Raw genomic sequence first — 13913 nt, 5'->3', positions numbered from 1 at the left:
CTTTGCTGTCTCCTGTGTGAGCAAGTAATAACAACATACAACATGTGGCTGGCCTGGCATGCTTTAAGTAAATGCTATAGAGGACAATTACTGCAGTGCAATTAGGGCACGCCCTTTATATAGTAATTAGAGTGTTAATAGGATTATTTTTCCCTGGGAGTAGTCTATGAGAGACACTGACATCCATAAGTCTCCTGGGAAAATCGAGGGGGTCGGCATGCATGTAGCTGAGCCGCATCAGAGTGGTCAAGGAGCCGCATGCGGCTCCGGAGCCGCGGGTTGCCGACCCCTGAACTAGTCAATCGTCCGCGCGAACATACGTTGTCATCATTACACAAAAACATGAATGTGTCATTTGTATCTGCTAGGGGTGTAACGGTACGTGTTTTGTATTGAACCGTTTCGGTACGGGGCTTTCGGTTCGGCACGGGGGTGTACCGAACGAGTTTCTAAGCTAAAGCTAACTTTAGCTGCTAAAGTCTTAACAAGCTGCTTCGCTCCTCTGCGTCTGTCTCAGCACGCAGCATTGTCCCACCCACACAACCATCTGATTGGTACGCACGCAGCATTGTCCCACCCACACAACCATCTGATTGGTACACACGCAGCATTGTCCCACCCACACAACCATCTGATTGGTACACACGAAGCATTATCAGCCAATCAGCAGTGTGTATTCAGAGCGCATGTAGTCAGCGCTTCAGCGTGGAGCAGATAGGTGTTTAGCAGGTGAGCATCAGGCAGCGGACTCTCCCCAAATGATAATAAACACCTCCCAGTCAACTACTAGTAACATCACTATGAGCCCGTTGACCTTCTAGAAATATAAACTGCAGCTCAGCTCACTCGCAGTCCTGGCTTGAGGTGAAGGCTAATTACCTCTCAGTTCCAGCCACATCGACCCCTTCTGAGCGCCTATTTTCAGCTGCTGGGAATATTGTAAACAAGAAAAGAACCAAACATGTACACATGCTAACCTTTCTTCATTACAACTGTTAGTCACTCACTGGAATGAGTAGAATTGGTTATTGTGTACTGTGTTGGACTGGATGTTTATTTTGCACATTTTAAAAGCAATACTTAATGTTTACAGTGCTCCAGAATATTTAGATTGGCACTTTTTTGTATTGGATGTTTATCTTTATTTTTGCACATTTTAGCAAATAAGCAATACTTTCACTTTTGTTGAAATGTTTACACTGTTGTTACAGAATATTTCGTTTTGCACTTTTTTGTATTGGATGTTTATCTTTATTTTTGCACATTTTAAAGCAAAATAAGCAATACTTTTACTTTTGAAATGCTTATACTATTGCAGAATATTAAGATTTGCACTGGATGTTGACTTGTATATTTGCACATTAAAAAGCAAATAAGCTACTTTTAATTTTGTTAAATGTTAAAAGTTTTAAATGTTTACATTGTTACAGAATATTTAGTCATGTTGTTGTCAATGTTGACTGAGTGGCCATACTTCTTTTTTTTTGTAAATAAAAGCCATGCCTTTTGAAAAAACGGGCCTACATTTATTTTTTCATCTTCATTTTGAATAAAAAAAATAATCGGTAAAAGGAAAAATAATCCATAGATTAATCGAAAAAAATAATCTATAGATTAACCGATTAATCGAAAAAATAATCTATAGATTAATCGATAGAAAAATAATCGTTAGCTGCAAAAAATTATTTTAGGATTTTTAAACACATATACCTTTTTACCTTTTGAATTCCTTCCTCTTCTTTCCTGACAATTTAAATCAATGTTCAAGTAAATTTATTTTTTTTATTGTAAAGAATAATGAATAACTTTTAATTTAATTCTTCATTTTAGCTTCTGTTTTTTCGACGAAGAATATTTGTGAAATATTTCTTCAAACTTATTATGATTAAAATTAAAAAATATGTATTCTGGCAAATGTAAAAAATCTGTAGAATCAAATTTAAATCCTGTTTCAAGGTCTTTTGAATTTCTTTTACAATTTTTGTTCTGGAAAATCTAGAAGAAATAATGAGTTGTCTTTGTTAGAAATATAGCTTGGTCCAATTTGTTATACAGTATATTCTAACAAAGTGTAGATTGGATTTTAACCTATTTAAAACATGGCATCAAAATTCTAAAATTAATCTTAATCAGGAAAAATTACTAATGATGTTCCATAAATTCTTTTTTTAAGTTTTTCTCTTCTTTTTTTCGGTTGAATTTTGAATTTTAAAGAGGCGAAATTGAAGATAAACTGTTTCAAAATTTAATTGTAATTTTTTTCGTGTTTTTTTCTCTTTTAAACCGTTCAATTAAGTGTAAATATCATTAATTATTAATAATAATATCGAGTTAAAGGTAAATAGAGCAAATTGGCTATTTCTGGCAATTTAAGTGTGTATCAAACTGGTAGCCCTTCGCATTAATCAGTACCCAAGAAGTAGCTCTTGGTTTCAAAAAGGTTGGTGACCCCTGCTCTATACTCTCAGCAGGGTCCTTGAGGGTGCATGGGAGTTTGCCCAACCAGTCTACATGTGCTTTGTGGACTTGGAGAAGGCATTCGACCGTGTCCCCCGGGAAGTCCTGTGGGGAGTGCTCAGAGAGTATGGGGTATCGGGTTGTGGCGGTCCGCTCCCTGTATGATCAGTGTCAGAGCTTGGTCCGCATTGCCGGCAGTAAGTCGGACCCGTTTCCAGTGAGGGTTGGACTCCGCCAAGGCTGCCCTTTGTCACCCATTCTGTTCATTCCTCCATCTTCCTCGGGTTATAAAGCGGACAATTTGACTGTGAGGCTGATAATCGAATCGGACTTCTCTGAATCGATTCGCCGACTTCAAAGACACCCCGAGTGATTCTAACATTTGGTCGTGTGTTTGTCTTCCCAGAGATCGAAGAAGCCAACTGGTTGACACTACCGGAAGACATCCAGAAACCAGGAAAAGGTTTTGATGCCGTTATTTGCCTGGGCAACTCCTTTGCCCACTTACCAGACTTCAAAGGTGTGATCCGGATTATAGTGGCTGGACTTTGGAGAAGTTTTTCCAAAGCTAAGATATTCAAAATAGAAACTTTGATCTGTCATTATCCATATAAGTGTGCCTTTGTTATTCTAATGAGTGTTCAGTCTCAGTAAAATCCAGTATTTTGACTGCCTACAATCTCTTGTGGGTTTTCTCTGAGTTGGGTTAAATGGAAGATTAGTTTTTCTAAGTTACCTGTGACTGACTGGCAGCCTGTCCAAGGTCAGTTGAGACAGCCTCCAGCTCTAAGTTGACCCTGAACAAGATCATTGATTAAAATAAATCAATGACTAAATGCTACTGTGCGGACTTTGTATCGATCCGTTGTGAAGAAGGAGCTGAGCCAGAAGGCCAAGTTCTCAATTTACCGGTCGATCTACGTTCTTATCCTCACCTATTGTCGTGAGCTTTGGGTTATGACTGAAAGGACAAGATCACGGGTACAAGCGGCCCAAATGAGTTTCCTCCCCTGGGTGGTGGGTCTCTCCCTTAGAGATAGGGTGAGAAGCTCTGTCATCCGGGAGGAGCTCAGAGTAAAGCCGCTGGTTCGGGCATCTGGTCAGAATGTCTCCCAAACGCATCCCTAGGGAGGTGTTTAGGGCACGTCCGACCGGCAGGAGGCCACGGGGAAGACCCAGGACATGTTGGGAAGACTATGTCTCCTGGCTGGCCTGGGAAAGCCTCGGGATCTGGACGAAGTAGCTGGGGAGAGGGAAGTCTGGCCTTCCCTGTTTAGGCTGCTGCCCCCATGACCTGACCTCAGATAAGCGGAAGAAGATGGATGGATGGCAACGATTAACCAAATGTGTTTCTGTTTGTCATTTTCTAACACTCAGGGGATCAGAGTGACCACAAGTTGGCTCTCCAGAACATAGGCGAGTATGGTCAAACCAGGTGTCGAATCCTCATCTATCAAATCTGGAGCGGGCCGAGCTCCACAAGGCAAAATATTTACTACCAATACTCCGGTAGGGAGGGAAAGTTGCATTTGGTCAGTTTGTTCCCTCAAGATCAGTCTTTTGAGCACTGGTTGACTTGAGGTTTCTCTGAATAATTTTCTCTGTAATACCTTTTTTATGATGAGTATTTGAAAAGTGTGTTTGACTGCATCCATACACAGACGTGGTTCTCAAAGGAGATCTTCAAACTTCCCAAAAGGGGAACTCCATCCTAACAAACGTTCTTATTCTTGAAGTTTGCAACTGTCTCTGTGAAACCACTAATGGAAACATCAACTCTTCCTCTTGTTTTTGTTATTTTTTTATGTCAGGGCTATCCAATCTTTTTGACTTTGAGGCCGTAATGAGCTTAATAAAATTTGGCCGAGGGCTGAAAGCCGACAGGACTTTCCAGAAGGTCTTATCTTTGTCCATGTGATGTCAGATGAAAGAAAAATGTAACTGTTTGGCCACAATACCCAGCAATATGTTTGGAGGAGAAAAGGTGAGGCCTTTAATCCCAGGAACACCACACCTACTGTCAAGCGTGTGTGTGTGTGTGTGTGTGTGTGCATATTATAATGGATATATAATTAAATATTGACAGTAGGGGTGTAACGGTACACACAAATTTCGGTTCGGTACGTACCTCGGTTTAGAGGTCACGGTTCGGTTCATTTTCGGTACAGTAAGAAAACAACAAAATATACATTTTTGGGTTATTTACCAAATTTGCAAAATCTTCCACCAAAAATATTTTTCTTAGTGGAATATTTGATGTGAAGTAATGGGAACCTTGGATAGGTCAATAATTCATAATAACATTGATTTTGATTCAATATTATGTTTTGAGCAAAGAAAAAAAACAGCTTTGTTTTATTAGTCAACATTGCAACTTTTTGTAAATTACATTTAACCTTCAAGCTTTTTTATTTCACTTTTGTTATGTTTTTGTTTATTTTAATAGTATTTTTAGAATGTGCCGTGGGCCTTTTTAAAACATTAGCTGTGGGCCGCAAATGGCCTCCGGGGCACACTTTTGACACCCGTGCTATAGATAATAAAAAATTAAATGTGATAAATCTATGGATAAAAAGCAGAGCCTGGCGACGCATGCGCGTTTATCATAGGGCTGGGCGATATGACTAAAAAATGTATCACGATATAAGTGTTTCATATCAGTCGATATCGATAATTATTGATAAAAATAAAAATAAACTATTCTAAATAAAGACCAGGGGCCGTACTTATCAAGCTTCTTAGAATTACTCCTAAGAAGTCTGCTAAGAGTTGACTTAAGAGTAAATAAATTCTTCGCTGAAAGCTGCACTTAAAAGTTAGTTATCAAGCATCTTACTCACACTTTCAGCGAAGTGTAGGACTGAATCTTAAGTGTCACACTCAGAGCTGAATTACGACATTACTATGTGCCGTAAACGCAATTTTAGGTGACGTCATTTCTGTGTCCATAGAAATGACCAATCACGGAATGGAATCCGTTGTCTAAGAATAAAGAAATATCTTGGAAATATTTAAGTGGACAATGGGAGTGTATATTTTGACAATAAACTACAAAATAATACAAAACAAACTAGTCCCCGCCGGCACTCACGCTACCGCTCCCTCTCTTCTCTCGCCCACACACTCACTGACGTCACTCACCTCACGGCCACACACATACGCTACTGTCATAACATTTTCTTTCAAATTTATTAATTAGGCAACTAATTTGAAACTGGTGTGGGTGGCTCTATATATACTAGCCCACTGCAGCCACATGCAGAAATCAACAAGGAATCGAAAAGTATTAAATCTGTGACAAAAATAATATCCGCTCTGTCTAAACGATACCGTTTGATCAGCTGCTCGTCATCAAAAAAAAAAAACATTGTTCCGTTCCCTGAACGTTCGCGTAAGTCTCTCTCGCCTCAGTGCCATCCCCTGCTGGCAACTCCTAACCACTTAAGACACCTCTGAAGGTCTCTTAAATATCGTGGAGAGTAGGAGTGATTCTTACACTTAAAAACGTTGATAAAAAGCTGTTGTTCTTAAGTTTGAGAGTAGGACTAAATTTCGCAAATTCTCAGGACTTAAGTGTAAAATGGCACTCTAAGAAGCTTGATAAGTACGGCCCCAGGAGAAAAAAGGCTGAATTTAAATACTTTTATTTTAAATATAACCTTTAACCTTTAGAACGAGGTCAGCATTATGAAAAACAGTCAAACAAATGAATCCTGTTTGATGTGCAAATATTGACATTAGATGAATGCTTAATCCAACAAAATGTGCAAAGTATTGTAATTAAGAAATGAGTAGTGTACAACTCAGGCTTTAAAGCCATATTGGTAACAGTATATGCAAATAAATAACAGTCACATTAAGCAAGCGGAAACAAAAATGTCTTACAGAATATTGTAAACATCGGAATAAACTTGTGTCTGAACATCTGTGACAAAACAAACCTGTTACCCTCTTCAGTCATTTATGGAAAAATCAAACTAACTTCAGTATCTCCTTTTCCACGGATTCCCTGCACATTGTGTAAAGCTTAGGAATAGCTGTCTTGGAAAAGTGCTTTCGGCCAGGTAGAACATAACGGGGGTCGAGCACGTGTATGAGATTCTTGTACCCAGACTTCTCAACTATGCTGAGCGCTAGCATGTCCTTCGCTAATTGATACACCACTGCATCCGTTATTTCTTTAACGTTTTGAATTTTTGTCGTATGGCACTGCTGCCGAGTAATACTGTCTGCTGCAACAACAGACCACCATCGAGACGATGGTGGTCTGTTGTTGCCGCTTCGGTGCTGTTCCACTTGCACCGGCTGATGTAGATGGTTGTGGCTGTTTGATACTGCTGTACTCAGGCGGGTGAGAGCGGCTCAGGTGGTAAAATAAGTTTGTCGTGTTCCCAGACTTGGTCGGGACGACGACCTTGCAAAGTTTGCAGAAAGTATTACTCTGATTCGTATCGGATTTTAAAAAATCCAAAATACTGCCAAACTGGTGACGTGACGTTTCCTTTTTTATTTACAATTTCCTCTCGTGCTGCCGCGCTCATATTCCCGTTTCGTTTCACTCCTCGTCGTCAGCTAGCCGTTGTAACTTTTTTTTTTTTTTCCTGTTAGCATTTCCCAGAATGCCTTGCGGTTCAGGCTCGGCCGTGATAGGTCGAGAGGCCAAAGCCCTTCCTCTGCCTACACCCCCCAGAATGCCGTGCAGTTCCGGCTCCGCCTTTCTTCCTATTTTTTTCTAACAGAACTCAGTGAAATTATCGAACGTTCTATCGACCCCATTTTCTATTGATATTGATCACATGTCTATCGCGATATATATTATTGTTTTATCGCCCAGCCCTAGTTTATCATAACTCTCTCTCTCTCTCTCTCTCTCTCTGTCTCTGCCCCTCCCTCACCAATGCTGCTGCACGCACAATTCGTTTTGTTTTTAACCCCTTCTCAACCCTGAACGTACATTGAAAATACACGCAACCCTAACTCAAAATGCCGGACATTTGAGGCATTTAAGAAAGTCCGCCCTGACAGCTCCGCAAAAGAGGACATGTCCGGTGAAAAGAGGACGTATGGTCAGTCTATCCTAGCCCGTTAGCTGCTAGCATGCCGTGTGTTGTGCCTCGGTGTGCATTCTTTACACAACGTGCGTTACGCTACTTAATATGTCCGTGGGGAAACTCGTTCGGTACACCTCCGAACCGAACCGGAACCCACGTACCGAAACGGTTCAATACAAATACACGTACCGTTACACCCCTAATTGATGGTATGTGAAAGTTTGACTCCTACATTGTTTACTTCTGTGACGACCTCCTTAAAGTTGTGTAATCAATCAGAAATATCAAGCGTTTCAAATGCGGCAAACATGAATAAGTGTGGAGAGTCGTTTGCATGTTTCCCATCATGCTAATGGATTTACATGTGTGTAATTTAGATTTTTTTTATGGTGCATGGATGATTTTTATAATGTCCACAAACTTAAGTGAGCAGGTTGTGTTATGTGTGTTGACTTTTTGGGTTAGTTGCATTTATTTATTTTTTTTGCACCATGACTAGGGAAGGTTGTTTGCATCGGGTCATATAAGTGAATGCTGCGCATACGCCTGTTCAGTGCATAATTAAACGCCATTGACCTGAATTACTCACATTGTCCACTAAATGGCAGCATCAACATTTTTTTAACAGACTGTTGTAATGAAGACAATCTCCCTGCGGCTAAGATTCCTTATGACTCATGACGTCTCGCCGGCCAAATTACATGTAATGATAGCTAATGTTAGAAGCTACATTTGGCTAAATCACTATTAGCTAAGCTAATGTGTGTGTTGTGTACAGGCCTTGTTAACGCCATTGGGTGCTAACAAGCCAAAAGAGGGTGGGACATAACGCTGATCACACTCTGGAACGTTAGTGGCGCCCTCTAGGCATCCGCGTGAAGGTTGCACACAGCTCCTTTTGGAAATCCAGACAACCTGGAGACGATACAGTCCATACCGGTATTTCTGGGTGTTGTTGATAAATGGCTTTCTTCATCCCACAATGATTGAGGGAAGAAGTGTGTTGTGTGTTGCAGAGCGATCTCACACAGGACATATCCACCTCTGTGCTGTGGGTCAACAGTAAGCCCCACATGATCACCCTGGACTACACCCTCCAAGTGCCCCAGGCCGGCCCCCAGAGCCCGCCAGAGGTCAGGTAGGTGGCGACCATGACATCACTGACGTCAAAGAGTACCGACTCTTATAATCATGCGTTCCGATTCAAGAACCTGGATCAGGTGGCACCCAAACAAGTCCAGACTTTGCTCAGACTACAATGGGAGATATTTTCTGTCTGATTCTGCATAACGCAGGTTTAATTAAAGTATCAGGTACCAGTGTTTCGTCATAAAAGTATCAGGTACCGGTGTTTCGTCGTAAAAGTATCAGGTACCGGTGTTTCTTCATGAAAAATATCAGGTAGTTTTTCTGACAATGACAATTGACAATGTTTAACATTTTGTGACATACGGAATTACCGTATTTTCCGGACTATAAAACGCACCAGGATATAAGCCACACCCACTAAATTTTAGTGAATAAAATGTTTCCATATATTAGTCGCAGATATATACTTGTTGTGTAATGAGTTATTTACACTGAAATATTCTGTAAATGTTTATTTACATACCTTAATTGTTGCCAAACGCTGTAACAGGGCAGTAAAACGGCTGATCAAACAAAACAGAAGCTGCGCAATCTAGCTCTCCAATCAGCTAAACCGACTCAATAACTCCACGCTGACGTTATGGTGAATTTACTGAGGAATTTGTGAAACTGAAACAATACAAAAAGAATGTAAGTTAATAATACTAACACATACACTTGTAAATGTGTTAGCATTTAAGCTAATGCTAACAAAGCTAGCAACATTACATTACTGAAGCACGTCCACTGAAGAATTTATGAAAGTGAAACCATACAAAAAGAATGCCGCTGTAAGTTAATCATATTAGCTAACAACGCTAGCCCGCCATCAGTGTGTGAATGGGTGAATGTGGAAATAGTGTCAAAGCACTTTGAGTACCTTGAAGGTGGAAAAGCGCTATACAAGTATAACCCGTTTAATCATTTTAGTTGTATTGTAAAACTTGCAAACATTTTAGTTACCGTATTTTCCGCACTATAAGGCGCACCTAAAAACCTCCAATTTTCTCAAAAGCTGACAGTGCGCCTTATAATCCGGTGCGCCTAATATATGGACCAATATTGAGCCACAACAGGTCTCGCAACTACGGGATGCATAACGTAACCCCAGCCTCTACTGTAGCGTCTATTCTGTGCGCCTTATAATGCGGTGCGCCTTATATATGAACAAAGTTTTAAAATAGGCCATTCATTGAAGGTGCGCTTTATAGTCCGGTGCGCCTTATATTACGGAAAATACGGTATATTATAAAACTTACAAACTTACAAACATTTTAGTTAAATTGTAAAACTTACAAACATTTTAGTTATATTGTAAAACTTACAAACTTAAAAACATTTTAGTTGTATTGTAAAACTTACAAACATTTTAGTTATATTGTAAAACTTACAAACATTTTAGTTTTAAAACTTACAAACATTTTAGTTATATTGTAAAACTTACATTTTAGTTATATTGTAAAACTTACAAACATTTTAGTTGTAACACTTACAAACATTTTAGTTATATTGTAACACTTACAAACTTACAAACATTTTAGTTATATTTTAAAACTTACAAACTTAAAAACATTTTAGTTGTATTGTAAAACTTACAAACTCACAAACATTTTAGTTATATTGTCAAACTTACAAACTTGCAAACATTTTAGTTATATTGTAAAACTTGCAAACATTTTAGTTATATTGTAAAACTTACAAACATTTTAGTTACCGTATTTTCCGCACCATAAGCCGCCCCGTGTTGTAAGCCGCACCTTCAATGAATGGCATATTTCAAAACTTTGTTTACCTATTAGCCGCCCCGTGCTATTAGCCGCACCTACACTACGCTAAAGGGAATGTCAACAAAACAGTCAGATAGGTCAGTCAAACTTTAATAATATATTACAAACCAGCGTTCTAACAACTCTGTTCACTCCCAAAATGTAATGTGCAAATGTGCAATCACAAAAATAGTAACACTCAAAATAGTGCAGAGCAATAGCAACATCAATAACTCAACGTTGCTCATACGTTAATGTCACACAACACACAAAATAAACATTTAAAGCTTACTTTCTGAAGTTATTACTCATCCACAAATCCCTCGAATTCTTCTTCTTCGGTGTGCTTCACTTGTTTTTTGACACCATCTGTGATGTGGACGCGCATGCAGTCGTAGATCAACAGGAACGGAGCTGCGTGAAAAAAGTCACCCGGTGTCTTCGCGTAAACGTCTATCAACCACTCGCTCATCTTTTCTTCATCCATCCATCCCTTCGAGTTAGCTTTTATGATGACGCCGGCTGGAAAGTTCTCTTTTGGCAAGGTCTTCCTTTTGAATATCACCGTGGGTGGAAGTTTCTGGCCGTTAGCATGGCAAGCTAGAACCACAGTAGGACGACTTCTCATTCCCTGTGGTGCGAATATTCACCGTACGTGCTCCCGTTGTATCCACAGTGCGGTTCACATGAATATCAAAAGTCAGTGGAACCTTGTACGCGTGTCTCTTAGTAGGAGACATTTTGTGCTCTTTACAGAAACACACAAATGAAATGAAACGTAATATACGCGCGCTTCTTCTTCTACGGGGGCGGGTGCTCACCTTGGCGGTTGCTTACAGTAGAAGAAGAAGCGCTTCCTCTTCTATGGGGGCGGTTGCTTACCGTAGAAGAAGAAGCGCTTCCTCTTCTACGGGGAAAAAAGATGGCGGCTGTTTACCGTAGTTGCTAGACCTAAACTTTCTGAAAATAAATATTGCCGTAATTTCCGGACTATAAGCCGCTACTTTTTCCCCTCGTTCTGGTCCCTGCGGCTTATACAAGGGTGCGGCTTATATACGGCCTGTTCTTCTCCGACACCGACGAAGATGATTTCGGTGGTTTTAGTACGCAGGAGGAAGACGATGACACAATGATTAAAGACTGACTTTTCATATACCGGTAGGCTGGTTATTTTGATAACGTACATGCGAGCACTTTGTATTACTTTGCACCGTTGTATTATTTGTACTCTGCACGAATGCTCTTCGCCATGTCAAAGATGTGAAAGTTTGATTGAATGATTGAAAGATTTATAGTTAATAAATGGGACGCTTTGCGTTCCCAAACAGTCATCTCTGTCCCGAAAATCCCCTCCGTGGTAGCAGGAACCCCTATATACTACGCTAATTACACATCAAAACCCTGCGGCTTATAGGCGGGTGCGGCTTATATATGGAGCAATCTGTATTTTCCCCTAAATTTAGCTGGTGCGGCTTATAGTCAGGTGCGGCTTATAGTCCGGAAATTACGGTAATATTAATCCATATATAAGGCGCACCGGGTTATTAGCCGCACTGTCAGCTTTTGAGAAAAATTGTGGTTTTTAGGTGCGGCTTATGGTGCGGAAAATACGGTATATTGTAAAACTTACAAACGTTACAAACTTACAAACACTTTAGTTATATTGTAAAACTTACAAACGTTACAAACTTACAAGCATTTTAGTTACATTGTAAAACTTACAAACGTTACAAACTTACAAACACTTGAGTTATATTGTAAAACTTACAAACATTTTAGTTATATTGTAAAACTTACAAACGTTACAAACTTACAAGCATTTTAGTTACATTGTAAAACTTACAAACGTTACAAACTTACAAACACTTGAGTTGTATTGTAAAACTTACAAACATTTTAGTTATATTGTAAAACTTACAAACGTTACAAACTTACAAACATTTTAGTTGTATTGTAAAACTTACAAACGTTACAAACTTACAAACACTTTAGTTATATTGTAAAACTTACAAACGTTACAAACTTACAAACACTTTAGTTATATTGTAAAACTTACAAACATTTTAGTTATATTGTAAAACTTACAAACATTTTAGTTACATTGTAAAACTTACAAACGTTACAAACTTACAAACATTTTAGTTCCATTGTAAAACTTACAAACGTTACAAACTTACAAACACTTTAGTTATATTGTAAAACTTACAAACGTTACAAACTTACAAACACTTTAGTTATATTGTAAAACTTACAAACATTTTAGTTATATTGTAAAACTTGCAAACGTTACAAACTTACAAACATTTTAGTTATATTGTAAAACTTACAAACATTTTAGTTACATTGTAAAACTTACAAACGTTACAAACTTACAAACACTTTAGTTACATTGTAAAACTTACAAACGTTACAAACTTACAAACACTTTAGTTACCGTAATTTCCGGACTATAAGCCGCTACTTTTTCCCCTCGTTCTGGTCCCTGCGGCTTATACAAGGGTGCGGCTTATTTACGGCCTGTTCTTCTCCGACACCGACGAAGAGGATTTCGGTGGTTTTAGTACGCAGGAGGAAGACAATGACACAATGATTAAAGACTGACTTTTCATATACCGGTAGGCTGGTTATTTTGATAACGTACAGGCGAGCACTTTGTATTACTTTGCACCGTTGTATTATTTGTACTCTGCACGAATGCTGTTCGCCATGTCAAAGATGTGAAAGTTTGATTGAATGATTGAAAGATTTATTGTTAATAAATGGGACGCTTTGCGTTCCCAAACAGTCATCTCTGTCCCGACAATCCCCTCCGTGGTAGCAGGAACCCCTATATACTACGCTAATTACACATCAAAACCCTGCGGCTTATAGTCGGGTGCGGCTTATATATGGAGCAATCTGTATTTTCCCCTAAATTTAGCTGGTGCGGCTTATAGTCAGGTGCGGCTTATAGTCCGGAAATTACGGTATATTGTAAAACTTACAAACATTTTAGTTATATTGTAAAACTTGCAAACGTTACAAACTTACAAACATTTTAGTTATATTGTAAAACTTACAAACTTACAAACATTTTAGTTACATTGTAAAACTTACAAACGTTGCAAACTTACAAACATTTTAGTTGTATTGTAAAACTTACAAACATTTTAGTTATATTGTAAACTTACCAACATTTTAGTTATATTGTAAAACTTACCAACATTTTAGTTATATTGTAAAACTTACCAACATTTTAGTTATATTGTAAAACTTACCAACATTTTAGTTGTAAAACTTACCAACATTTTAGTTGTAAAACTTACCAACATTTTAGTTGTAAAACTTACAAACATTTTAGTTATATTGTAAAACTTACCAACATTTTAGTTATATTGTAAAACTTACAAACATTTTAGTTGTAAAACTTACAAACGTTGCCTGGAGTGATCCCAGGTAGATACGTTATGGACGGCTAGAAGACAATCTGGTTAAAAGTGCTAAATGGAAGCAGCCCAAACAATTCAACACC

General features: G+C 38.7%; 1 protein-coding gene across 1 annotated transcript in view; it reads left to right on the top strand.

Annotated features, from left to right (window-relative positions):
* The window catches only part of gnmt (glycine N-methyltransferase), a 34450-nt gene that overhangs the window by 19217 nt on the left and 1320 nt on the right, over nt 1-13913 (top strand). Inside the window, exons 3-5 of the mRNA XM_062033771.1 lie at nt 2864-2977; nt 3835-3958; nt 8524-8646. Of these exons, the coding sequence (XP_061889755.1) occupies nt 2864-2977; nt 3835-3958; nt 8524-8646 (361 nt within the window). The remainder of the gene's footprint in view (nt 1-2863; nt 2978-3834; nt 3959-8523; nt 8647-13913) is intronic.

The sequence above is a fragment of the Entelurus aequoreus genome, linkage group LG23 (genome assembly GCF_033978785.1).
Source record: "Entelurus aequoreus isolate RoL-2023_Sb linkage group LG23, RoL_Eaeq_v1.1, whole genome shotgun sequence".
Taxonomy (NCBI): Eukaryota; Metazoa; Chordata; class Actinopteri; order Syngnathiformes; family Syngnathidae; genus Entelurus; species Entelurus aequoreus.
The sequence above is the reverse complement of the archived record's forward strand: the minus strand, read 5'-3'. Positions and strand labels throughout refer to the sequence as shown.